Source organism: Pristiophorus japonicus, chromosome 32 (assembly GCF_044704955.1).
Source record: "Pristiophorus japonicus isolate sPriJap1 chromosome 32, sPriJap1.hap1, whole genome shotgun sequence".
Taxonomy (NCBI): domain Eukaryota; kingdom Metazoa; phylum Chordata; class Chondrichthyes; family Pristiophoridae; genus Pristiophorus; species Pristiophorus japonicus.
This window is the reverse complement of record NC_092008.1, coordinates 9,157,665-9,184,558: the sequence shown is the minus strand read 5'-3', so window position 1 is coordinate 9,184,558 and position 26,894 is coordinate 9,157,665. Positions and strand designations below refer to the sequence as shown.

Sequence of the window (26,894 nt, the reverse complement as noted above, 5' to 3'; positions counted from 1 at the left end):
AAAACTGAGATGAGGAGGAATTTCTTCTCTCAGAGGGTTGTAAATCTGTGGAATTCGCTGCCTCAGAGAGCTGTGGAAGCCGGGACATTGAATATATTTAAGACAGAGATAGACAGTTTCTTAACCGATAAGGGGATAAGGGGGCGGGCAGGGAAGTGGAGCTGAGTCCATGATCGGATCAGCCATGATCGGATTAAATGGCGGAGCAGGCTCGAGGGGCCGAATGGCCGACTCCTGCTCCTATTTCTGATGTTCTTGTGATGAAGGGGAGAAACGAGGTGATGCACCAGTGCGAAGCCACCATCAGCACTACGCTGATGGCCTACGAACCTCCGCTCACCGCCCCCACTACAACCAACTTCAGGTCCGCCTGAAAACGAAGCCAAAGAGCGGAATTTTGCTCAGGAGGGCCCCGCATCCACTGTGCCGGTAAAATCATGTACAGCAGACACCTCCAGTCGCTGGAGAAATACCACCAACGCTGTCTCCGCAAGATCCTGCAAATCCCCCGGGAGGACAGACGCACCAACGTTAGCGTCCTCGACCAGGCCCAACATCCCCAGCATCGAAGCACTGACCACACTCGACCAGCTCCGCTGGGCAGGGCCACATTGTCCGCATGTCCCCCGACACGAGACTCCCAAAGCCAAGCGCTCTACTCGGAACTCCTTCACGGCAAACGAGCCAAAGGTGGGCAGAGGAAACGTTACAAGGGACCACCCTCAAAGCCTCCCTGATAAAGTGCAACATCCCCCACCGACACCTGGGAGTCCCTGGGCCCAAAGACCAGTCCGCCCTAAGTGGAGGAAGTGCATCCGGGAGGGCGCTGAGCACCTCGAGTCTCGTCGCCGAGAGCGTGCAGAAACCAAGCGCAGGCAGCGGAAGGAGCGTGCGGCAAACCAGTCCCACCCTCCCCTTCCCTCAACCACTGTGTGTCCCACCTGCGACAGGGACTGTGGCTCCCGTATTGGACTGTTCAGCCACCTGAGGCCTCGTGTTAAGAGTGGGAGCAAGTCTTCCTCGATCCCGAGAGACTGCCAGTGATGATGAGTCCGAGGGAGGAATGAAGAGGAGCTGGTCTCGATAAGAGTTAATAATAAGTTACGTTTATTGCAACAGTCCAGTTTAAACTCGCGTAGGGGGCGGGGTCACTCGCGTGGCTCCGCGAGGTGACTGAAAATGTTGGTGCCCTGTGACCCCTCCCGCGGTGATGCGGCGACTAAACCTGCCAACCTCGATGTGACGGCCAGGGACTCTCCTCCCGAGCGTTTTTGGGGGGGGGGGGGGGGGAAGTGAACCATTTGGGCTCCTCGCAGGGGAGGGGGTGGCGATACGGAACTGAAACGGCGCTGCTCGTGTGTCGCTGTGCAGAGGGAGCGGTGAGTAACTCCCTCCCCCGGCCTCCCGCGATCAGTCCAGGGAGAAGTCCATGGCGGAGGTGAGAGAGTCGGACAGCTTGGTCGCGAGCTTGTCTGGAACAGAAGAGAAGAGAAGAGAAGGGGGTCAAGGCGTTTTCGTCAGACGGAGAGCCCCCTCCCATCCGGAGTCTCAGTGCACGGAGGGTAGGGGGGAGGGAAGACTTCTCCCCCCGTGTCCTGGGGCCAATATTTATCCCTCAACCAACATCGTTACAAACAGACGAGCCCCGAAACTCCCACGTTCCCGGGTCGGTACCAAGTTTCTACCGGCCCGGGAAGGTATCGGAAAAGCCGGCGATCGTCGCGCAACGCTGAAAACCGGCTTTGCCGATTCGTCGGGCAGGAGCTGGACAGATCCTGCACAGATCGGGACCGAGGACATTTGCAAGGGCAAGATTGCGGGATTTCCGCACATCTTGCCCAGCAAATGTCCTCAAAAATCTGGCGCCTGAAAAAAGCCGGCACATAGAAACATAGAAAATAGATGCAGGAGTAGGCCATTCGGCCCCTCGAGCCTGCACCACCATTCAATAAGATCATGGCTGATCATTCCCTCAGTATCCCCTTTCCTGCTTTCTCTCCATACCCCTTGATCCCTTTAGCCGTAAGGGCCACATCTAACTCCCTCTTGAATATATCTAACGAACCGGCCTCAACAACTCTCTGTGGTAGAGAATTCCACAGGTTCACCACTCTCTGAGTGAAGAAATTTCTCCTCATCTCGGTCCTAAATGGCTTACCCCTTATCCTTAGACTGTGACCCCTGGTTCTGGACTTCCTCAACATCGGGAACATTCTTCCCGCATCTAACCTGTCCAGTCCCGTCAGAATTTTATATGTTTCTATGAGATCCCCTCTCATCCTTCTAAACTCCAGTGAATATAAGCCTAGTCGATCCAGTCTTTCTTCATATGTCAGTCCTGCCATCCCAGGAATCAGTCTGGTGAACCTTCGCTGCACTCCCTCAGTAGCAAGAATGTCCTTCCTCAGATTAGGAGACCAAAACTGAACACAATATTCCAGGTGAGGCCTCACCAAGGCCCTGTACAACTGCAGTAAGACTTCCCTGCTCCTATTCTCAAATCCTCTCGCTATGACGGCCAACATACCATTTGCCTTCTTCACCGCCTGCTGTACCTGCATGCCAACCTTCAATGACTGATGTAACATGACACCCAGGTCTCGTTGCACCTCCCCTTTTCCTAATCTGTCACCATTTAGATAATAATCTACCTTCCTGTTTTTGCCCCCAAAGTGGATAACCTCACATTTATCCCCATTATACTGCATCTGCCATGCATTTGCCCACTCACCTAACCTGTCCAAGTCACCCTGCAGCCTCTTAGCATCCTCCTCACAGCTCACACTGCCACCCAGCTTAGTGTCATCTGCAAACTTGGAGATATTACACTCAATTCCTTTGTCTAAATCATTAGCTCACTTTTACAGGCACAAGTGTTTTAAAACATACAAAAACACAATAAAATTAAATAAAATAAACATTGTATTGTTAAAATCTCTGGCCACTAAGGTAAGTTTATTTTTAATCTGAATTACAAAACTTTAAAAAAAAATCAGAAATATATATTTTTTCTAACTTTAATTTCAATTAATTTTAAATATGTGTGTTCTGTTTTTTATTAGTGTGTGTTTGGTTTATTTCCCATTAATAGCACTGAGAACAGGTAGATCCGCGAGCCTCAGCGCTATTAACGGGAGCCTGTGAAATATGTACCTGATTGGTTGAGCAGTCACACATGACTGCATCGTCTGCGTGGGACAGGAGCACGCTTCGCAGCGCGGGAGGAGAAGGTCGCCCTACTGGGATCCAGGGCGCCTCCCAGACCACCGGGTACTTTCGTAAAAATTCTCCGGTCGGGAGGCAATTGCCCGCGGGAAGCTTCCGAGCAGAATTTCTGGCCCATGATCCGGGTCATTATCGCGTTGCTGTTTGTGGGGAGCTTGCTGTGCGCAAATTGGCGTTTCACACAACCCACATCAGAAACAGGAGCAGGAGTCGGCCATTCGGCCCCTCGAGCCTGCTCCGCCATTTAATACGATCATGGCTGATCCGATCATGGACACAGCTCCACTTCCCTGCCCGCCCCCTTATCCCCTTATCGGTTAAGAAACTGTCTATCTCTGTCTTAAATATATTCAATGTCCCGGCTTCCACAGCTCTCTGAGGCAGCGAATTCCACAGATTTACAACCCTCTGAGAGAAGAAATTCCTCCTCATCTCAGTTTTAAATGGGCGGCCCCTTATTCTAAGGCCATGCCCCCTAGTTCTAGTCTCCCCCATCAGTGGGAACATCCTCTCTGCATCCACCTTGTCGAGCCCCCTCATAATCTTATACGTTTCGATAAGATCACCTCTCATTCTTCTGAACTCCAATGAGTAGAGGCCCAACCTCCTCAACCTTTCCTCATAAGTCAACCCCCTCATCCCCGGAATCAACCGAGTGAACCTTCTCTGAACTGCCTCCAAAGCAAGTGTATCCTTTCGTAAATACGGAGACCAAAACTGCACGCAGTACTCCAGGTGTGGCCTCACCAATACCCTGTATAACTGGAGCAAGACTTCCCTGCTTTTATACTCCATCCCCTTTGCAATAAAGGCCAAGATACCATTGGCCCTTCCTGATCACTTGCTGTACCTGCATACTATCCTTTTCTGTTTCATGCACAAGTAACCCCCAGGTCCCGCTGTACTGCGGCACTTTGCAATCTTTCTCCATTTAAATAACAAATTGCTCTGTGACTGCATTTCTAACAGTTTGAGAACGGAGGGGGCAGCACTGGGCACCCTCGGTGGGTCAGGGTTGGCCCCGCTCCATGCCACCTCTGTGGGCAAGGGCACCGGCGGCAAAGCCCGCCGTTGTCGAATAGCCGGGCCTCTGGTAGCGGGGATTGAAAGGAACCCGCTCTTCCCCCCCCCCCCCACCACCCCTCCCCACACGTCGGCCGATGCCCACCTGCTCGCTTCTGCAGCCTCCTCCTCCTCTTGCCGGCTGCCTTCAGGGCCTGCCCCTGCCGCAGGGGGTCGATGTCCCGGATCACCTGGAGGTCGGGCAGGCGAGCGGCCGGCTCCTTCTGCTCCTCCACCGCCCGCAGTGACTTGTCCCTCCTGCCCTCGAACATCACAGTCACCGCCCCGAGCTGCGGAGAGACACACACACACCAGTCATCACAGTCACCGCCCCGAGCTGCGGAGAGACACACACACACCAGTCATCACAGTCACCGCCCCGAGCTGCGGAGAGACACACACACACCCGTCATCACAGTCACCGCCCCGAGCTGCGGAGAGACACACACACACCAGTCATCACAGTCACCGCCCCGAGCTGCGGAGAGACACACACACACCAGTCATCACAGTCACCGCCCCGAGCTGCGGAGAGACACACACACACCCGTCATCACAGTCACCGCCCCGAGCTGCGGAGACACACACACACCCGTCATCACAGTCAGCGCCCCGAGCTGCGGAGAGACACACACACACCCGTCATCACAGTCAGCGCCCCGAGCTGCGGAGAGACACACACACACCCGTCATCACAGTCACCGCCCCGAGCTGCGGGGAGACACACACACACCCGTCATCACAGTCACCGCCCCGAGCTGCGGGGAGACACACACACACCCGTCATCACAGTCACCGCCCCGAGCTGCGGAGAGACACACACACACCCGTCATCACAGTCACCGCCCCGAGCTGCGGGGAGACACACACACACCCGTCATCACAGTCACCGCCCCGAGCTGCGGGGAGACACACACACACCCGTCATCACAGTCACCGCCCCGAGCTGCGGAGAGACACACACACACCCGTCATCACAGGAACCGCCCCGAGCTGCGGAGAGACACACACACACCCGTCATCACAGTCACCGCCCCGAGCTGCGGAGAGACACACACACACCCGTCATCACAGTCAGCGCCCCGAGCTGCGGAGAGACACACACACACCCGTCATCACAGTCACCGCCCCGAGCTGCGGGGAGACACACACACACACACCCGTCATCACAGTCACCGCCCCGAGCTGCGGAGAGACACACACACACCCGTCATCACAGTCACCGCCCCGAGCTGCGGAGAGACACACACACACCCGCCATCACAGTCACCGCCCCGAGCTGCGGAGAGACACACACACACCCGTCATCACAGTCACCGCCCCGAGCTGCGGAGAGACACACACACACCCGTCATCACAGTCACCGCCCCGAGCTGCGGAGAGACACACACACACCCGTCATCACAGGAACCGCCCCGAGCTGCGGAGAGACACACACACACCCGTCATCACAGTCACCGCCCCGAGCTGCGGAGACACACACACACACCCGTCATCACAGTCACCGCCCCGAGCTGCGGAGAGACACACACACACCCGTCATCACAGTCAGCGCCCCGAGCTGCGGGGAGACACACACACACCCGTCATCACAGTCAGCGCCCCGAGCTGCGGAGAGACACACACACACCCGTCATCACAGTCACCGCCCCGAGCTGCGGAGAGACACACACACACCCGTCATCACAGTCACCGCCCCGAGCTGCGGAGAGACACACACACACCCGTCATCACAGTCACCGCCCCGAGCTGCGGAGACACACACACACCCGTCATCACAGTCAGCGCCCCGAGCTGCGGAGAGACACACACACACCAGTCATCACAGTCACCGCCCCGAGCTGCGGAGAGACACACACACACCCGTCATCACAGTCACCGCCCCGAGCTGCGGAGAGACACACACACACCCGTCATCACAGTCAGCGCCCCGAGCTGCGGAGAGACACACACACACCCGTCATCACAGTCACCGCCCCGAGCTGCGGAGAGACACACACACACCAGTCATCACAGTCACCGCCCCGAGCTGCGGAGACACACACACACACCCGTCATCACAGTCACCGCCCCGAGCTGCGGAGAGACACACACACACCCGTCATCACAGTCAGCGCCCCGAGCTGCGGAGAGACACACACACACCCGTCATCACAGTCACCGCCCCGAGCTGCGGAGAGACACACACACACCAGTCATCACAGTCACCGCCCCGAGCTGCGGAGACACACACACACACCCGTCATCACAGTCACCGCCCCGAGCTGCGGAGAGACACACACACACCCGTCATCACAGGAACCGGCCATTCAGCCCATCTGGGGCTGGTCTTTACGCCCCGCTCGAGCACAAGAAACGGGAGCAGGAGTCGGCCATTCCCCTCCTCGAGCCTGCTCCGCCATTCAATGAGATCGCGGCCGATCCGATCATGGACTCAGCTCCACTTCCCCGCCCGCTCCCCGTAACCCTCAACTCCCTCTCCATCTCCCTCCCCCTCCCCCCATCACTTTCTCCCCCGTGTGTTGATCCAGCTCCCCCTTAAATGCCTCGATACTATTCGCCTCGGCCCCTCCCTGTGGCAGCGAGTTCCACATTCTCACCGCTCTCTGGGTAAAGACCTTTCTCCTGAAATCCCCATTGGGTTTATCAGTGACTGTCTGATATTGATGGCCCCCTGGTTCTAGTCTCCCCCCACAAGGGGAGACATCCTCTCTATCTCTACCCTATCGAGACCACTTCGTAATCGTAAAGACCTGTCAGGTCACCCCTCACCCTTTTCCTTTCTGGAACAAAGAGACCCAGCCTGTTCAATCTCTCCTGATGGGTATAACCTCCCAGTTCTGGGATCATTCTAATGAATCTTTTTATACATCCCCTCCTGTGCCTCGATACCCTTTTTATAATATGGAGACCAGAACTGTGCACAGTGCTCCCAGTGTGATATGACCAGAACTGTGTACAGTGCTCCCAGTGTGATATGACCAGAACTGTGCACAGTGCTCCCAGTGTGATATGACCAGAACTGTGCACAGTGCTCCCAGTGGGATATGACCAGAACTGTGCACAGTGCTCCCAGTGTGATATGGAGACCAGAACTGTGCACAGTGCTCCCAGTGTGATATGACCAGAACTGTGCACAGTGCTCACAGTGTGATATGACCAGAACTGTGCACAGTGCTCCCAGTGTGATATGACCAGAACTGTGCACGGTGCTCCCAATGTGATATGACCAGAACTGTGCACAGTGCTCCCAGTGTGATATGACCAGAACTGTGCACAGTGCTCCCAGTGTGATATGACCAGAACTGTGCACAGTGCTCCCAGTGTGATATGACCAGAACTGTGCACGGTGCTCCCAGTGTGATATGACCACAACTGTGCACAGTGCTCCCAGTGTGATATGACCAGAACTGTGCACAGTGCTCCCAGTGTGATATGGAGACCAGAACTGTGCACAGTGCTCCCAGTGTGATATGACCAGAACTGTGCACAGTGCTCCCAGTGTGATATGACCAGAACTGTGCACAGTGCTCCCAGTGTGATATGACCAGAACTGAGCACAGTGCTCCCAGTGTGATATGACCAGAACTGTGCACAGTGCTCCCAGTGTGATATGACCAGAACTGTGCAGTGCTCCCAGTGTGATATGACCAGAACTGTGCACAGTGCTCCCAGTGTGATATGACCAGAACTGTGCACAGTGCTCACAGTGTGATATGACCAGAACTGTGCACAGTGCTCCCAGTGTGATATGACCAGAACTGTGCACAGTGCTCCCAGTGTGATATGACCAGAACTGTGCACAGTGCTCCCAGTGTGATATGACCAGAACTGTGCACAGTGCTCCCAGTGTGATACGACCAGAACTGTGCACAGTGCTCCCAGTGTGATATGACCAGAACTGTGCACAGTGCTCCCAGTGTGATACGACCAGAACTGTGCAGTGCTCCCAGTGTGATATGGAGACAAGAACTGTGCACAGTGCTCCCAGTGTGATATGACCTGAACTGTGCACAGTGCTCCCAGTGTGATATGACCAGAACTGTGCGCAGTGCTCCCAGTGTGATATGACCAGAACTGTGCAGTGCTCCCAGTGTGATATGACCAGAACTGTGCACAGTGCTCCCAGTGTGATATGACCAGAACTGTGCACAGTGCTCCCAGTGTGATATGACCAGAACTGTGCACAGTGCTCCCAGTGTGATATGGAGACCAGAACTGTGCAGTGCTCCCAGTGTGATATGACCAGAACTGTGCACAGTGCTCCCAGTGTGATATGACCAGAACTGTGCTCAGTGCTCCCAGTGTGATATGGAGACCAGAACTGTGCACAGTGCTCCCAGTGTGATATGACCAGAACTGTGCACAGTGCACCCAGTGTGATACGACCAGAACTGTGCACAGTGCTCCCAGTGATATATGACCAGAACTGTGCACAGTGCACCCAGTGTGATATGACCAGAATTGTGCACAGTGCTCCCAGTGTGATATGACCAGAACTGTGCACAGTGCTCCCAGTGTGATATGACCAGAACTGTGCACAGTGCTCCCAGTGTGATACGACCAGAACTGTGCACAGTGCTCCCAGTGTGATATGACCAGAACTGTGCACAGTGCTCCCAGTGTGATACGACCAGAACTGTGCAGTGCTCCCAGTGTGATATGGAGACAAGAACTGTGCACAGTGCTCCCAGTGTGATATGACCTGAACTGTGCACAGTGCTCCCAGTGTGATATGACCAGAACTGTGCACAGTGCTCCCAGTGTGATATGACCAGAACTGTGCACAGTGCTCCCAGTGTGATATGACCAGAACTGTGCACGGTGCTCCCAGTGTGATATGACCACAACTGTGCACAGTGCTCCCAGTGTGATATGACCAGAACTGTGCACAGTGCTCCCAGTGTGATATGGAGACCAGAACTGTGCACAGTGCTCCCAGTGTGATATGACCAGAACTGTGCACAGTGCTCCCAGTGTGATATGACCAGAACTGTGCACAGTGCTCCCAGTGTGATATGACCAGAACTGTGCACAGTGCTCCCAGTGTGATTATGGAGACCAGAACTGTGCACAGTGCTCCCAGTGTGATATGACCAGAACTGTACACAGTGCTCCCAGTGTGATATGACCAGAACTGTGCACAGTGCTCCCAGTGTGATATGACCAGAACTGTGCACAGTGCTCCCAGTGTGATATGACCAGAACTGTGCACAGTGCTCCCAGTGTGATATGACCAGAACTGTGCACAGTGCTCCCAGTGTGATATGACCAGAACTGTGCACAGTGCTCCCAGTGTGATATGGAGACCAGAACTGTGCTCAGTGCTCCCAGTGTGATATGGAGACCAGAACTGTGCAGTGCTCCCAGTGTGATATGACCAGAACTGTGCACAGTGCACCCAGTGTGATACGACCAGAACTGTGCACAGTGCTCCCAGTGTGATATGACCAGAACGGTGCACAGTGCTCCCAGTGTGATATGACCAGAACTGTGCACAGTGCTCCCAGTGTGATATGACCAGAACGGTGCACAGTGCTCCCAGTGTGATATGACCAGAACTGTGCACAGTGCTCCCAGTGTGATATGACCAGAACGGTGCACAGTGCTCCCAGTGTGATATGCAGACCAGAACTGTGCAGTGCTCCCAGTGTGATATGACCAGAACGGTGCACAGTGCTCCCAGTGTGATATGACCAGAACGGTGCACAGTGCTCCCAGTGTGATATGGAGACCAGAACTGTGCCTTCTCCTGCAGTATAATATTCTCTGAAGCAGTGTCCACGTGAGCAGACGCCTCTTTCTGTGAATGAGCGGCGGGCAGTCCCAATGGTGCAAAGGTCGTTACCTGCAAGTCATTGTCACTGGAGGTGCCCTCGTCCCCGATCTCCTGCGTAACCCTGTCCTCGCCCATTTCACACCCAGACGGCAGCCTGGTCTCCACGCTGGTCAGTCCGGACGACTCCACGCAGATCCCGCTCTCTTCCATGGGAGACTCGATCTCTGACACAGGACAGGGAAGACGTTAATGGGGATGTTTCCCTCTTGGGATTCCCCACCACCTGTCTACAGCCAATCCCATCATCTCCCCGGCGATCCTATTATTCCTCCATGGGGTCGTGGCGGTGTGTCCGCAAATCATGACAGAAAACCTCACCCTCAAGAGTGCGAGCTGTCCCTCCGTGGGTCCCAGTGCCCCTCGAAGTCAGGTGTTGTGGGTTCCAGCCCCCGCTCCGGAGACTCGAGCCCAGTAATCCAGGCCCCACACTCCCCCAGTGCCATACTGAGGGAGCGCCGCGCTGTCGGAGGGGCGGTACTGAGGGAGCGCCGCGCTGTCGGAGGGGCGGTACTGAGGGAGCGCCGCGCTGTCGGAGGGGCGGTACTGAGGGAGCGCCGCGCTGTCGGAGGGGCGGTACTGAGGGAGCGCCGCGCTGTCGGAGGGGCGGTACTGAGGGAGCACCGCGCTGTCGGAGGGGCGGTACTGAGGGAGCGCCGCGCTGTCGGAGGGGCGGTACTGAGGGAGCACCGCGCTGTCGGAGGGGCGGTACTGAGGGAGCGCCGCGCTGTCGGAGGGGCGGTACTGAGGGAGCGCCGCGCTGTTGGCCCCGTCAGCTCTCTCGGGTGGATGTAAAAGATCCCGGGGCCACTATTTTGAAGAAGAGCAGGGGGGAGTTCTCCCCGGTGTCCCGGGGCCAATATTTATCCCTCAACCAACATCACTCAGAAACAGATGATCTGGGTCCTAATCACAGCGCTGTGTGTGGGAACTTGCTGTGCGCATATTGGCTGCCGCGTTTCCCACGTTACAACACTGAGCGAAATCCAAAATAGAACTTGACTGTGTGTGAAGCGCTTTGGGTCTTGCTGACCTGGTGACAGGCGCTGGCTCACTTATATTGTGTATGACGGCACTCTGTTAATGGCTCCACGAGGCAGGGGTATGGTGCTTAAACTGTAGAGACTCTAGTCCTTTCTTGCAGCTCCGAGAGTGAGGACACCAAGAGGCGAGCTCCCTTTTATACCGGGTTACCTGCAGTGTGCAGGTGACCCTTGGGTCTCCACCAGTAGCACCCTCTGGTGGTATAGGCAAGGTATATACAGGGTGAAGGTCCATTTAGTGGTACAGTCCCATCATTACATTGTCAGCATGCAGACGTAACAACTTACTGGTGAGGGTCTCCTGGTTCCCTTTCTCCAGCTCCTCGATGTCGAAGGCTTTCCCCAGTTCCGCCACGATCTCGGCGCTGATGTGCGTGGGGAGGGTGTGGGTCTCGGGCGGATGCGTGAAGTAACAGATTTTGCCGCTGAGGAGAGACCAGAGGGTTCGGCTGTGAAGGCGCAGGGTTGGCTCGATCAAACGGAGGGACCTGGGTGTCCCTGTACACCGGTCATTGACAGCAAACATGCCGGTGCAGCAAGCAGTTAGGAAGGCAAGTGGTATGTTGGCCTTCATTGTGAGAGGGTTTGAGTACAGGAGCAAGGAGGTCTTACTCCAGTTATACAGGGCCCTGGTGAGACCACACCTGGAGTATTGTGCACAGTTTGGGTCTCCTTACCTAAGGAAGGATATACTTGCCATAGAGGGAGTGCAGCGAAGGTTCACCAGACTGATTCCTGGGAGGGCAGGACTGCCGTATGAGGAGAGATTGGGTCGACTGGGCCTGTATTCACTGGAGTTTAGAAGAATGAGAGGGGATCTCGTTGAAAGGTATAAAATTCTGACGGGGTTGGACAGACTGGATGTGGGGAGGATGTTTCCCCGGGGCTGGGAAGTCTAGAACAAGGGCTCACAGTCTCAGGATACGGGGTAGGAAATTTAGGAGCGAGATGAGGAGAAATGTTTTCACTCCGAGGGTGGTGAACCTGTGGAATTCTCTACCACAGAAGGCTGTGGAGGCCAACACTGAATATATTTAAGAGGGAGATAGATCGATTTCTAGACACAAAAGGCATCAAGGGGCATGGGGAGAAAGCGGGAATATGGTGTTGAGAGAGAGGATCAGCCATGATCATATTGAATGGTGCAGGCTCGAGGGGCCGAATGGCCGACTCCTGCTCCTATTGTCTATGTTTCTAAACATCGCACTCACTTTGGGGTCAGATGGTCGTAGAAACTAGACCCGACACTCCACACACCCCACTCCCCGCCGGTGCCAGTACTGAGGGAGCACCACACTGTCGGAGGAAACTGGGAGAGAGAACGGAGGGGTGGGGGGGGGGAAACGAGAGAGAGAGAGAGAGAGAGAGAGACTGGGGGGGGGGGGAAGAGAGAGAGAGATAGAGAGAGAGAGAGACTGGGGGGGGGGGGGGGAAGAGAGAGAGAGAGAGAGAGAGAGAGAGAGAGAGAGAGAGAGAGAGAGAGACTTGGGGGGGGGGGCAGAGAGAGAGAGACTGGGGGGGAGAGAGAGAGAGAGACTGGGGGGGAGAGAGAGAGAGAGACTGGGGGGGAGAGAGAGAGAGAGACTGGGGGGGAGAGAGAGAGAGACTGGGGGGGGAGAGAGAGAGAGAGAGACTGGGGGGGGAGAGAGAGAGACTGGGGGGGAGAGAGAGAGAGACTGGGGGGGGGGAGAGAGAGAGACTCGGGGGGGGGGGGGGGGGGGGGGGGAGAGAGAGAACGCGCCCGGGGGTTACCTGGTCCAGTCGGAGAGCACAGCCTTGGCTGCCCTCTCGTGGTCGGGGAGTCCCCCTTTCTTCAGCTTGCCCAGCCTGCGAGCCAACAGGGCCAGGAAACCCAGCGTGTCCCGGAACTCGGGGATGTCGTAGTGCCGCATGACCTGGAAACGGGGACAGAGGTCAGAGGGCAAAGTGCTCAGCGAGGGCGAGAGGGGAGTGGGGGAACATACTCGATTTAATAACAGCACTTTCTTAACCGCGACAACTCACAATGGGGGAGGAGCAGAGAGATAGCGCGGCGGGGGGGGTGCTGTGTACAGAAAGCCCGCGGGGCAGGTACCAGACAATCGCAGAGGCTCATGGAATGTGGGCCTGGAATACAAGGGGGTGCTGCTTACGCTACATGCTCCGATATAAAGCCCCACTCAGACCCAATCCGGAGTCACAGTGTTCAAGTCCTGGCCTCCCGCCCCTCAGGGAGGATATATCGGCCTCGGAGGGGCAACCTGCACAGAGTCAGCAGAATAATACCCCGCGGGCTACAATACGTTGACAGATACCGCCCCTCCCGACAGCGCAGTGCGGCGCTCCCTCAGTACCGCCCCTCCCGACAGCGCAGTGCGGCGCTCCCTCAGTACTGCCCCTCCCGACAGCGCAGTGCGGTGCTCCCTCAGTACCGCCCCTCCGACAGCGCAGTGCGGCGCTCCCTCAGTACTGCCCCTCCGACAGCGCAGTGCGGCGCTCCCTCAGTACCGCCCCTCCCGACAGTGCAGTGCGGCGCTCCCTCAGTACTGCCCCTCCGACAGCGCAGTGCGGCGCTCCCTCAGTACTGCCCCTCCGACAGCGCAGTGCGGCGCTCCCTCAGTACTGCCCCTCCGACAGCGCAGTGCGGCGCTCCCTCAGTACTGCCCCTCCCGACAGCGCAGTGCGGCGCTCCCTCAGTACCGCCCCTCCGACAGCGCAGTGCGGCACTCCCTCAGTACTGCCCCTCCGACAGCGCAGTGCGGTACTCCCTCAGTACCGCCCCTCCGACAGCGCAGTGCGGTGCTCCCTCAGTACCGCCCCCTCCGACAGCGCAGTGCGGCGCTCCCTCAGTACCGCCCCCTCCGACAGCGCAGTGCGGCGCTCCCTCAGTACCGCCCCTCCCGACAGCGCAGTGCGGTGCTCCCTCAGTACCGCCCCTCCGACAGTGCGGCGCTCACCTGTTGCTTATTGCACCGTCTCAAGATGGCGGCCACGGGCTCCACAGGATCAACCAGCTGCTCGATCTTCACGCAGTTGCGAAGGATTATTGCCGCGTCGGAGCTGGAGGTCGCCATGACGATGCCCGGGCAGTCCAGCAGCTTGATGTGCTTGTCGAGGTGGATCTCCTGCAAGCACCTGCAGGGGGCGCTGTTATCACTCACTGCTCGAGAACTCGTGATTAAAGCTCCCTCTACACTGTCCCATCAAACACTCCCAGGGCAGGTACAGCACGGGGTTAGATACAGAGTAAAGCTCTCTCTACACTGTCCCATCAAACACTCCCAGGGCAGGTACAGCACGGGGTTAGATACAGAGTAAAGCTCTCTCTACACTGTCCCATCAAACACTCCCAGGGCAGGTACAGCACGGGGTTAGATACAGAGTAAAGCTCTCTCTACACTGTCCCATCAAACACTCCCAGGGCAGGTACAGCACGGGTTAGATACAGAGTAAAGCTCCCTCTACACTGTCCCATAAAACACTCCCTGGGCAGAATGCTGGGGGTCTGTTCGAGCTTTGTAAACTGCGATGGATAGATGTTTATTGGGTTAGGGTATCGAGGGATGTGGAGCTAGGGCGGGTGTATGGAGTCGCGGTGCAGATCAGCCACAATCTGATTGAATACGTGAGCTTTCCCGAGGGATTGAATGACCCAATCAATGGAGAGTTATCCAGGGCAGTAATTAATCCCTCCAGGGAGGGATTAAAAACCTGGACTGAGAAAAAAAAAGTCACCAGTTTTCTCACAATGAAAGGTGCCGCCCTTACCCTATACATGACTCCAGCCCCAGAACCTTGTGGTTGGCTCGTAACTGCCCCTCTGAAATGGCAACTCGCTTTTTGTAAACTTCGTTCCTGGGATGTATGTATCGCTGGCAAGGCCGGCATTTATTGCCTATCGGAGCAGGGAGGTGTTACTGCAGTTGTACAGGGCCTTGGTGAGGCCTCACCTGGAGCATTGTGTTCAGTTTTGGTCTTCTATTCTGAAGAAGGACGTTCTTGCTATTGAGGGAGTGCACCGAAGGTTCACCAGACTGATTCCCAGGATGGCAGGACTGACATATGAAGAAAGACTGGATCAACTAGGCTAATACTCACTGGGATTTAGAAGAATGAGAGGGGATCTCATAGAAACATATAAAATTCTGACGGGACTGGACAGGTTAGATGCAGGAAGAATGTTCCCGATGTTGGGGAAGTCCAGAACCAGGGGACACAGTCTAAGGATAAGGGGTAAGCCATTTAGGACCGAGATGTGGAGAAACTTCTTCACCCAGAGAATTGTTAACCTGTGGAATTCTCTACCACAGAAAGTTGTTGAGGCCAGTTCGTTAGATATATTCAAAAGGGAGTTAGATGTGGCCCTTACGGCTAAAGGGATCAAGGGGTATGGAGAGAAAGCAGGAAAGGGGTACTGAGGGAATGATCAGCCATGATCTTATTGAATGGTGGTGCAGGCTCGAAGGGCCGAATGGCCGACTCCTGCACCTATTTTCTATGTTTATCCCTAACGGCCCCTTGAGAAGGTGGTGGTGAGCCGCCGCCTTGAACCGCTGCAGTCCGTGTGGTGAAGGTGCTCCCACAGTGCTGTTAGGGAGGGAGTTCCAGGATGAGAAGGGGGATTTAATAATGGGAAATGTGGAAATGGCTGAGACCTTAAACAATTATTTTGCTTCGGTCTTCACAGTGGAAGACACAGAAACCATGCCAGAAATTGCTGCTCACAGGAATGTGGGAAGGGAGGACCTTGAGACAATCACTATCACTAGGGGGGTAGTGCTGGACAGGCTAATGGGACTCAAGGTAGACAAGTCCCCTGGTCCTGATGAAATGCATACCAGGGTATTAAAAGAGACGGCGGAAGTTATAGCAGATGCATTCGTTATAATCTACCAAAATTATCTGGACTCTGGGGAGGTACCAGCGGATTGGAAAGCAGCTAATGTAACGCCTCTGTTTAAAAAAGGGGGCAGACAAAAGGCAGGTAACTATAGGCCGGTTAGTTTAACATCTGTAGTGGGGAAAATGCTTGAAACTATCATTAAGGAAGAAATAGCGGGACATCTGGATAGGAATAGTGCAATCAAGCAGACGCAGCATGGATTCATGAAAGGGGAAATCATGTTTAACTAATTTACTGGAATTCTTTGAGGATATAACGAGCATGGTGGATAGAGGTGTACCGATGGATGTGGTGTATTTAGATTTCCAAAAGGCATTCGATAAGGTGCCACACAAAAGGTTACTGCAGAAGATAGAGGTACGCGGAGTCAGTGGAAATGTATTAGCATGGATAGAGTATTGGCTGGCGAACAGAAAGCAGAGAGTCGGGATAAATGGGTCCTTTTCGGGTTGGAAATCAGTGGTTAGTGGTGAGCCACAGGGATCAGTGCTGGGACCACAACTGTTTACAATATACATAGATGACCTGGAAGAGGGGACAGAGTGTAGTGCAACAAAATTTGCAGATGACACAAAGATTAGTGGGAAAGCGGGTTGTGTAGAGGACACAGAGAGGCTGCAAAGAGAATTAGATAGGTTAAGCGAATGGGCTAAGGTTTGGCAGATGGAATACAATGTCGGAAAGTGTGAGGTCATCCACCTTGGGAAAAAAAACAGTAAAAGGGAATACTATTTGAATGGGGAGAAATTACAACATGCTGAGGTGCAGAGGGCCCTGGGGGTCCTTGTGCATGAATCCCAAAAAGTTAGTTTGCAGGTGCAGCAGGTAATCAGGAAGGCGAATGGAATGTTGGCCTTCATTGCGAGAGGGATGGAGTACAAAAGCAGGGAGGTCCTGCTGCAACTGTACAGGGTATTGGTGAGGCCGCACCTGGAGTACTGCGTGCAGTTTTGGTCGCCTTACTTAAGGAAGGATATACTAGCTTTGGAGGGGGTACAGAGACGATTCACTAGGCTGATTCCGGAGATGAGGGGGTTACCTTATGATGATAGATTGAGTAGACTGGGTCTTTACTCGTTGGCGTTCAGAAGGATGAGGGGTGATCTTATAGAAACATTTAAAATAATGAAAGGGATAGACAAGATAGAGGCAGAGAGGTTGTTTCCACTGGTCGGGGAGACTAGAACTAGGGGGCACAGCCTCAGAATATGGGGGAGCCAATTTAAAACCGAGTTGAGAAGGAATTTCTTCTCCCAGAGGATTGTGAATCTGTGGAATTCTCTGCCCAAGGAAGCAGTTGAGGCTAGCTCATTGAATGTATTCAAGTCACAGATAGATAGATTTTTAACCAATAAGGGAATTAAGGGTTACGGGGAGCGGGTGGGTAAGTGGAGCTGAGTCCACGGCCAGATCAGCCATGATCTTGTTGAATGGCGGAGCAGGCTCGAGGGGCTAGATGGCCTACTCCTGTTCCTAATTCTTATGTTCTTATTGTGACCCAGCGACGATGAAGGAACGGCCGATATATTTCCAAGTCGAGGGATGGTGTGTGACTGGGAGGGGAACGTGGAGGGGGTGGTGTTCCCATGGACCTGCTGCCCTTGACCTTCTAGGCGGTAGAGGTCGCGGGTTTGGGAGGTGCTGCCGAAGAAGCTAAGAAATAGCAGGAGTCGGCCATTCGGCCCCTCGAGCCTGCTCCGCCATTCAATGAGATCACGGCTGATCTTCCACCTCAACTCCACTTTCCCGCCCGATCCCTCAATTCCCTTAATATCCAAAAATCTATCGATCTCGGCCTTGAATATACTCAACGACTGAGCCTCCACAGGCCTTTGGGGCAGAAAATTCCAAAGATTCACCACACTCTGAGTGAAGAAATTCCTCCTCATCTCAGTCCTAAATGGCCGACCCCTTATCCTGAGACTGTGTGACCCCTGGTTCTAGAGTCTCCAGCCCGGGGGGGGAAACACCCTCCCTGCATCTACCCTGTCAATCCCCCTCAGAATCTGACACGTTTCAGTGAGAACACCTCTCATTCTTCTAAACTCCAGCGAGTACGGGCCCTATCGACTCTACCTCTCCTCTCATCCCAGAAATCAAGTGAATTTTATATGTTTAACCTCTCATTCTCAGCGAGTTGGGATGGTGGAGGGAGCAGGTTTGCGTGGGGCAGTGCTGAGGGAGTGCCACACTGTCGGAGGGGCGGTACTGAGGGAGAGCCGCACTGTCGGAGGGGCAGTACTGAGGGAGAGCCGCACTGTCGGAGGGGCAGTACTGAGGGAGAGCCGCACTGTCGGAGGGGCAGTACTGAGGGAGAGCCGCACTGTCGGAGGGGCAGTACTGAGGGAGCGCCGCACTGTCGGAGGGGCAGTACTGAGGGAGAGCCGCACTGTCGGAGGGGCGGCACCGAGGGAGCGCAGCACTGTCGGAGGGGCGGTACTGAGGGAGCGCCGCACTGTCGGAGGGGCAATACTGAGGGAGCCCCGCACTGTCAGAGGGGCGGTACTGAGGGAGCGCCGCACTGTCGGAGGGGCGGTACTGAGGGAGAGCCGCACTATCGGAGGGGCAGTACTGAGGGAGCCCCGCACTGTCGGAGGGGCGGTACTGAGGGAGAGCCGCACTGTCGGAGGGGCAGTACTGAGGGAGAGCCGCACTGTCGGAGGGGCGGTACTGAGGGAGAGCCGCACTGTCGGAGAGGCAGTACTGAGGGAGCCCCGCACTGTCGGAGGGGCAGTACTGAGGGAGAGCCGCACTGTCGGAGGGGCAGTACTGAGGGAGAGCCGCACTGTGGGAGAGGCAGTACTGAGGGTGCCCCGCACTGTTGGAGAGGCAGTACTGAGAGAGTGACGTACTGTCGGAGGGGCAGTACTGAGGGAGAGCCGCACTGTCAGAGAGGCAGTACTGAGGGAGCCCCGCACTGTCGGAGGGGCGGTACTGAGGGAGCCCCGCACTGTCGGAGGGGCAGTACTGAGGGAGCGCCGCACTGTCGGAGGGGCGGTACTGAGGGAGAGCCGCACTGTCGGAGAGGCAGTACTGAGGGAGAGCCGCACTGTCGGAGGGGCGGTACTGAGGGAGCCCCGCACTGTCGGAGGGGCAGTACTGAGGGAGAGCCGCACTGTCGGAGGGGCAGTACTGAGGGAGTGCCGCACTGTCGGAGGGGCGGCACCGAGGAAGCGCCGCACTGTCGGAGGGGCGGTACTGAGGGAGAGCCGCACTGTCGGAGGGGCGGCACCGAGGAAGCGCCGCACTGTCGGAGGGGCAGTACTGAGGGAGTGCCGCACTGTTGGAGGGGCAGTACAGAGGGAGTGCCGCACTGTCGGAGGGGCAGTACTGAGGGAGCGCCGCACTGTCGGAGGGGCAGTACTGAGGGAGCCCCGCACTGTCGGAGGGGCGGTACTGAGGGAGTGCCGCACTGTCGGAGGGGCGGTACTGAGGGAGCGCCGCACTGTCGGAGGGGCGGTACTGAGGGAGCGCCGCACTGTCGGAGGGGCGGTACTGAGGGAGCGCCGCACTGTCGGAGGGGCGGTACTGAGGGAGCGCCGCACTGTCGGAGGGGCGGTACTGAGGGAGCGCCGCACTGTCGGAGGGGCGGCACCGAGGAAACGCCGCACTGTCAGGAGCAGGTTTGCGAGATGCTGGTGAGGGAGGAGTCGCACGGTGGTGATGGGAGGGAGTGCAGGAATCGTTCCCGACTGATACTGAGCGAGGTATCGAGACACGGTTCGTTATGTGATTGAGCAGCCCGTTGGGGAGCGATGGTGGGGGGGGAATCTCGGCCACACTTACTTGGTAACTCCTGGCGTGGCGCCGACGTTGCAGGCCCGAGCTCGCTTCAGGCTGTTGATTAAGCTGCTCTTCCCGACGTTTGGGAATCCTGGGGATGTCAGAAGGGTGACACACACACACAAAAAAAGAGTTAGACAGCTTCCGCCAACACCAAATCCACCCTCGTCGACGGTCACACGTTCCGAAGCGACTCCGTACGCACAAAGCTGTTTGCAGTGACCACCCGGCGACCCCCCCATGGTCGAATAGGAAGGACGGCTGTCCGACCATAAGGGGAAGGATAGGGGGTGGGTGCAACAGGGAAAATGGCCAGCCCGCCTTCTAAACCGCTGAAGGGTTTCCCGGCCTGAGACGACCGCCGCGCCAGTGAACGCAGCTATTCGACTGCAGGGGCGTCGCAGGCCAGGGAAGGTATTTCCTGGCGGGGGGGGGGGGAGGAACCCCCGCTTTAACTTGTCCCCCCCCACAGACCTACAGAGATGCCCCCCCACCCTCACCACTGTCCGCGGTAACGGGGGGGGCAATGGGAAAAGATGCCAGCCACTGGCAGGCTACAGGCCTTGACACGCGACCTCCCCCTACTCCTACCCCCACCCCGGGCTACAACCCTCTGATCCCAGCAGCCACCACGACAAACCTGTCCCCATTACAGCCTTCCCTCCCTCACCATCCTGCAAAAGGACACAGACAGGCTCAGTGAGTGGGCAAAAATTTGTCAGATGGAGTATAATGTGGGAAAGTGTGAGGTCATGCACTTTGGCAGAAAAAAAATCAAAGAGCAAGTTATAATTTAAATGGAGAAAGATTGCAAAGTGCCGCAGTACAGCGGGACCTGGGGCTTCTTGTGCATGAAACACAAAAGGTTAGTATGCAGGTACAGCAAGTGATCAGGAAGGCCAATGGTATCTTGGCCTTTATTGCAAAGGGGATGGAGTATAAAAGCAGGGAAGTCTTGCTCCAGTTATACAGGGTATTGGTGAGGCCACACCTGGAGTACTGCGTGCAGTTTTGGTTTCCATATTTACAAAAGGATGTACTTGGCTTTGGAGGCAGTTCAGAGAAGGTTCACTCGGTTGATTCCGGGGATGAGGGGGTTGACTTATGAGGAAAGGTTGAGGAGGTTGGGCCTCTACTCATTGGAGTTCAGAAGAATGAGAGGTGATCTTATCGAAACGTATAAGATTATGAGGGGGCTCGACAAGGTGGATGCAGAGAGGATGTTCCCACTGATGGGGGAGACTAGAACTAGGGGGCATGGTCTTAGAATAAGGGGCCGCCCATTTAAAACTGAGATGAGGAGGAATTCCTTCTCTCAGAGGGTTGTAAATCTGTGGAATTCGCTGCCTCAGAGAGCTGTGGAAGCCGGGACATTGAATATATTTAAGACAGAAATAGACAGTTTCTTAACCGATAAGGGGATAAGGGGGCGGGCAGGGAAGTGGAGCTGAGTCCATGATCGGATCAGCCATGATCGTATTAAATGGCGGAGCAGGCTCGAGGGGCCGAATGGCCGACTCCTGCTCCTATTTCTTATGTTCTTATTGTAGAATGCGCTTGCGGCAAGGTCACATGATGACAGTTTGCATATTACAGCCATCTTGTCTAGCGTGTGTTTGTTGGTGGTATCGCGAGAATGCATCGCACGCAGCGACACCCGCTGCTCCCCATACCCCGCGGGGCCGGTGGCCATTTTGTGGTGGTCACGGCGCCCCCCCCCCAGTGCTCACCGACCACGCCCACGGTGATGGCGGTTTTGAGGTCCCGGCTCCGGCAGTAGTTCCCCAGCAGCCTCATCAGGTTGTCTGCCCCCACGCAGGCGCTGCTCGCGAGCAGATCGGAATGCGCCCGCTCTACCGGTACTCTGCTGCGATGCTGTGGGTCGACGAGAGAGGATCAGATCAGTCGCGATTTACGACAAAGAAAAAAAAAAGAGAAGAGTTCAGTTGGGACCTCTCCGGTCCGGCAGCCTTGGGATCCGAGCGGCTCGCCGGACCGCAGAGTTTTTCCCGGACCACGGGAGGTCAGGCCGGCCCGAGCGTTGTCAGCAGTCACCGAGACGTAGCTGCTGACAACGCCGACCCCGGGCCACGTTCTGCGCATGCGCAGCATTTCTCCGGCCCAGCTTCGACGCCTCAGTCAGCCGCCAAGGCTCCTCGCTCCCTCTCCGACGCCGACCCGAGCGAGGAAGGAAGGCCGGAGGCAGCGGGGAGACGAGGACACAGGACGGGGCGCGACCCCTCGCTCCCCCCCCTCGCCTCCGCCGGGAATGTAGCCGGACCAGGGATGTTGCCGAACCAAAGAGGTACAAACCTTTATAGATCGCTGGAGTATTGTGGCCAATTCTGGGCACCGCGCTTTAGGAAGGCTATCAAGGCCTTGGAGAGGGTGCAGAGCTCAAAGAAGCTCGACACCATCCAGGACAAAGCAGCCCCGCTCGATGGGCCACGCTCCCCACCACCTTCAACACTCACTCCCTCCACCACCGGCGCACCGTGGCTGCAGTGTGCACCGTCCACAAGATGCACCGCGGCAACTCGCCAAGGCTTCTTCGGCAGCACCTCCCAAACCCGCGACCTCTACCCGCCTAGAAGGTCAAGGGCAGCAGGGACATGGGAACACCACCACCTCCACGTTCCCCTCCCAGTCACACACACCATCCCGACTTGGAAATATATCGGCCGTTCCTCCATCGTCGCTGGGTCACAATCCTGGAACTCCCTCCCTAACAGCACTGTGGGAGCACCTTCACCACACGGACTGCAGCGGTTCAAGAAGGCGGCTCACCACCACCTTCTCAAGGGGCAATTAGGGATGGGCGATAAATGCCGACCTTGTCAGCAATACCCACAAATTAACCAGAATAGTCCCGGGGATGAGGGACTTCAGTGACGAGGAGAGACTGGAGAAGCCGGGGTTGTTCTCCTCGGAGCAGAGAAGGTTGAGAGGAGATTTAATCGAGGTGTTCACAATCACAAGGGGTTTTGATCGAGTGGATCGGGAGAACCTGTTCAACAGGGGCAGGAGGGTGGGTAACCAGAGGAACACAGATTGACGATAATCGGCGATGGAACCAGAGGGGGAGATGGGGGAGAATGTGTTTACGCGAGTTGTTGTGATCGGGAACGCGCTGCCTGAAAGCTCGGTCGGAGCAGATTCAATCGTGACTTTCAAACCGGGAATTGGATAAATACTGGAAGGGGAAATGTGCCGGGCTGTGGGGAAAGGGCAGAAGTTGCGAGATCTTTTACATCCAGCTGAGAGGCAAGATGGAGTTCTGGGTTTAACGTCTCATCCCAAACTATGGCCCCACAGACAGCGCAGTGCGGCGCTCCCTCAGCACCGCCCCTCCAACAGTGCAGTGCGGCACTCCCTCAGTATCGCCCCTCCAACAGTGCAGTGCGGCACTCCCTCAGTACCGCCCCTCCAACAGTGCAGTGCGGCACTCCCTCAGTATCGCCCCTCCGACAATGCGGCGCTCCCTCAGTATCGCCCCTCCGACACTCCCTCATTACCGCCCCCAGACAGTTCGGCGCTCCCTCAGTACCGCCCCTCCGACAGAGCGCCGTTCCCTCAGTACCACCCCTCCGACAGTGCGGCGCTCCGTCAGTACTGCCCCTCCAACAGTGCAGTGCGGCAATCCCTCAGTACCGCCTCTCCGACAGTGCGGCTCTCCCTCAGTACCGCCCCTCCGACAGTGCGGCACTCCCTCAGTACCGCCCCTCCGACAGTGCGGCTCTCCCTCAGTACCGCCCCTCCGACAGTGCGGCAATCCCTCAGTACCGCCTCTCCGACAGTGCGGCTCTCCCTCAGTACCGCCCCTCCGACAGTGCGGCACTCCCTCAGTACCGCCCCTCCGACAGTGCGGCACTCCGTCAGTACCGCCCCTCCGACACTCCCTCAGTACTGACCCTCCGACAGTGCGGCGCTCCCTCAGTACTGCCCCTCCGACAGTGCGGCACTCCCTCAGTACCGCCCCTCCGACCGTGCGGCACTCCCTCAGTACCGCCCCTCCGACAGTGCGGTGCTCCCTCAGTACTGACCCTCCGACAGTGCGGTGCTCCCTCAGTACTGACCCTCCGACCGTGCGGCACTCCCTCAGTACCGCCCCTCCGACGGTGCGGAGATGCACTTACCAGGTTTTTATTCTGGAGCTGGGTGGAGGCTTTGAATGCCACGGTGGGCAGCTCATTTCTCAGATACTTCAGCCACTTCTCAACGATGTCCTTCGCCACGAGGTCTGTGAGAACAAGTTCGCATTTACAATAGCAACCTGCAAACTGGGGAAGGTCGTGTCTGACTAACGATTGAATTTTTCGAGCAGGTAACCAGGAGGGGCGATGAGGGCAGTGTGTACGATGTAGTGTATATGGACTTTAGTAAAGCTTTTGATAAGGTTCCACATGGCAGACTGGTCACGGAAGTAAAAGTCCCTGGGATCCAGGGCAAAGTGGCAAGTTGGATTCAAAATTGGCTCGGAGGCAGGAAGCAGAGGGTTATGGTCGATGGGTGTTTCTGTGACTGGAAGGATGTTTCCAGTGGGGTTCCGCAGGGCTCAGTGCTGGGTCCCTTGCTTTTTGTGGTGTACACCAATGATTTAGACTTGAATGTTGCGGGTATGATTAAGAAGTTTGCCGATGACACTAAGATCGGCCGTGTGGTTGATAATGAAGAAGAAAGCTGTGGACTGCAGGAAGATATCGATGAACTGGTCAGGTGGGCAGAGCAGTGGCAAATGGAGTTCGATCCGGAGACGTGTGAGGTAATGCATTTGGGGAGGGCTAACAAGGCGAGGGAATACACATTAAATGGTCAGACACTGAGAAGTGTAGAGGAACACAGGGACCTGGGAGTGCAGGTCCACAGATCCCTGAAGGTAGCAGGCCAGGTGGATAAGGTGGTTAAGGCGGCACACGGAATACTTGCCTTTATTGGCCGAGGCATGGAATACAAGAGCAGGGAGGTTATGCTTGAACTGTATAACACACTGGTTAGGCCACAGCTGGAGTACTGCGTGCAGTTCTGGTCACCACATTACAGGAAGGATGTGATGGCACTGGAGAGGGTGCAGAGGAGATTTACCGGGATGTTGCCGGGACGGGAGAATTTTAGCGATGAGGAAAGATTGGATAGGCTGGGGTTGTTTTCCTTGGAACAGAGGAGGCCGAGGGGAGACCTGATTGAGGTGTATAAAATGATGAGGGGCCTGGATAGAGTGGATAGGACAGACCTGTTTCTCTTGGCAGAGGGGTCAACAACCAGGGGGCAGAGATTGAAAGTAATTGGGAAGAGGTTTAGAGGGGATTTGAGGGGAAATGTCTTCACCCAGAGGGTGGTGGGGGTCTGGGGTGGAACTCACGGCCTGAAAGGGCAGTAGAGGCAGAAACCCTCACCACATTTGGATGATGCAGCTTGAAGTGCCGTAACCTACAGGGCTACGGACACAGAGCGGGAAAGTGGGATGAGACTGGGTAGCTCTTGGTCGGCCGGCGCGGGACACGATGGGCCGAAATGGCCTCCTGCCGTGCTGTAAATGTCTGATTCTACGATTATATAGCGCTTTTAATGCAGCAAAACGTCCCAAGGTGCTTCACAGGAGCATAAATCAAACACCGAGCCACATAAGGAGATATTAGCGACAGGTGACCAAAAGCTGGGTCAGAGGTCGGTTTTACGCAGCATCTTAAAAGGAGGAGAGAGAGGCGGAGAGGTTTAGGGAGGGAGTTCCAGAGCTTGGGGCCCAGGCAACAGAAGGCAGGGCCATTCAGCCCCTCGAGCCTGTTACATTAGGAACAGGAGGAGGCCATTCAGCCCCTCGAGCCTGTTACATTAGGAACAGGAGGAGGCCCATTCAGCCCCTCGAGCCTGTTACATTAGGAACAGGAGGAGGCCATTCAGCCCCTCGAGCCTGTTACATTAGGAACAGGAGGAGGCCCATTCAGCCCCTCGAGCCTGTTACATTAGGAACAGGAGGGGGCCATTCAGCCCCTCGAGCCTGTTACATTAGGAACAGGAGGGGGCCATTCAGCCCCTCGAGCCTGTTACATTAGGAACAGGAGGGGGCCATTCAGCCCCTCGAGCCTGTTACATTAGGAACAGGAGGAGGCCCATTCAGCCTCTCGAGCCTGTTACATTAGGAACAGGAGGAGGCCCACTCAGCCCCTCGAGCCTGTTACATTAGGAACAGGAGGAGGCCCATTCAGCCCCTCGAGCCTGTTACATTAGGAACAGGAGGAGGCCCACTCAGCCCCTCGAGCCTGTTACATTAGGAACAGGAGGAGGCCCATTCAGCCCCTCGAGCCTGTTACATTAGGAACAGGAGGAGGCCCATTCAGCCCCTCGAGCCTGTTACAATAGGAACAGGAGGCCATTCAGCCCCTCGAGCCTGTTACACAATTGAATGAGGTCCTGGGTGATCTGTGAGTAACTCCATCGACCCTCACTCACCCATATCCCTGAATGCCTCCGGTTGTCAGAACTGTATCAATCCCAGATTTAAAATTAACCATTGACCCAGCATCAATGCCGTATGTGGGAGAGAGTTTTAACTTCCACCGCCCTGTGTGTGTAGAAGTGTTTCCTAATTTCACTCCTGAAAGGTCTGGCTCTCATTTTTAGACGATGCGCCCCAGTCTGTGATTCCCCAACCAGCGGGAATACTTTCTCTCTATCTGTTCCCTCTTAATATTTTGAAAACTTCGATCTGATCACCCTTTAACTTTCTAAATTCTAGAGAATACAACCCTAGTTTGTGCAATCGCTGCATAATTTAATCCTTGGAGTCCGGGTAACATTCTGGTAAAGCTCCCTCCAAGGCCGATATATCCTCCCTAAAGTGTGGGGCCCGGAACTGCTCACAGTGCTCCAGATGTGGGCTAACCAGGGTTTGTATATCGGCAGCATAACCTCTACCCCCACTTGTATTTTTCTCAATGCTTTTCTCACTGTCCCTCTCTCTGTGTCTGTCTCCCTCCCTCTCTCTGTGTCTGTCTCCCTCCCTCTCTCTGTGTCTGCTGCCCCCTCTCGCTCTCTCTCTGCCCCCCCTCTCGCTCTCGCTCTCTCT

At 55.9% G+C, this 26,894-nt stretch overlaps 1 protein-coding gene across 1 annotated transcript; it reads right to left on the bottom strand.

The window, feature by feature from the left end:
• Window positions 1–1,084: 1,084 nt before the first annotated feature.
• Window positions 1,085–26,282, bottom strand: gnl3l (G protein nucleolar 3 like). The gene is made up of 10 exons (XM_070869108.1): window positions 26,279–26,282; window positions 23,968–24,071; window positions 21,562–21,706; window positions 19,835–19,922; window positions 14,103–14,280; window positions 12,919–13,061; window positions 11,455–11,591; window positions 10,136–10,290; window positions 4,394–4,577; window positions 1,085–1,472 (listed from the first exon to the last, which is right to left on the bottom strand). Exons 1-10 carry the CDS (start codon window positions 26,280–26,282, stop codon window positions 1,411–1,413), a joined length of 1,200 nt encoding a protein of 399 aa, XP_070725209.1. The 3' UTR covers window positions 1,085–1,410.
• Between the last annotated feature and the right edge of the window lie 612 nt (window positions 26,283–26,894).

What these genes read in the sequence shown, in the direction of transcription:
- gnl3l (XM_070869108.1), bottom strand. An exon ending in GACGGTGCAATAAGCAACAG is followed by an intron (nt 13,062 to 14,102) that starts GTGAGCGCCGCA and finishes CCCCGTTTCCAG; the next exon opens with GTCATGCGGCACTACGACAT. An exon ending in GAGGCTGCAGAAGCGAGCAG is followed by an intron (nt 1,473 to 4,393) that starts GTGGGCATCGGC and finishes CTTCTGTTCCAG; the next exon opens with ACAAGCTCGCGACCAAGCTG.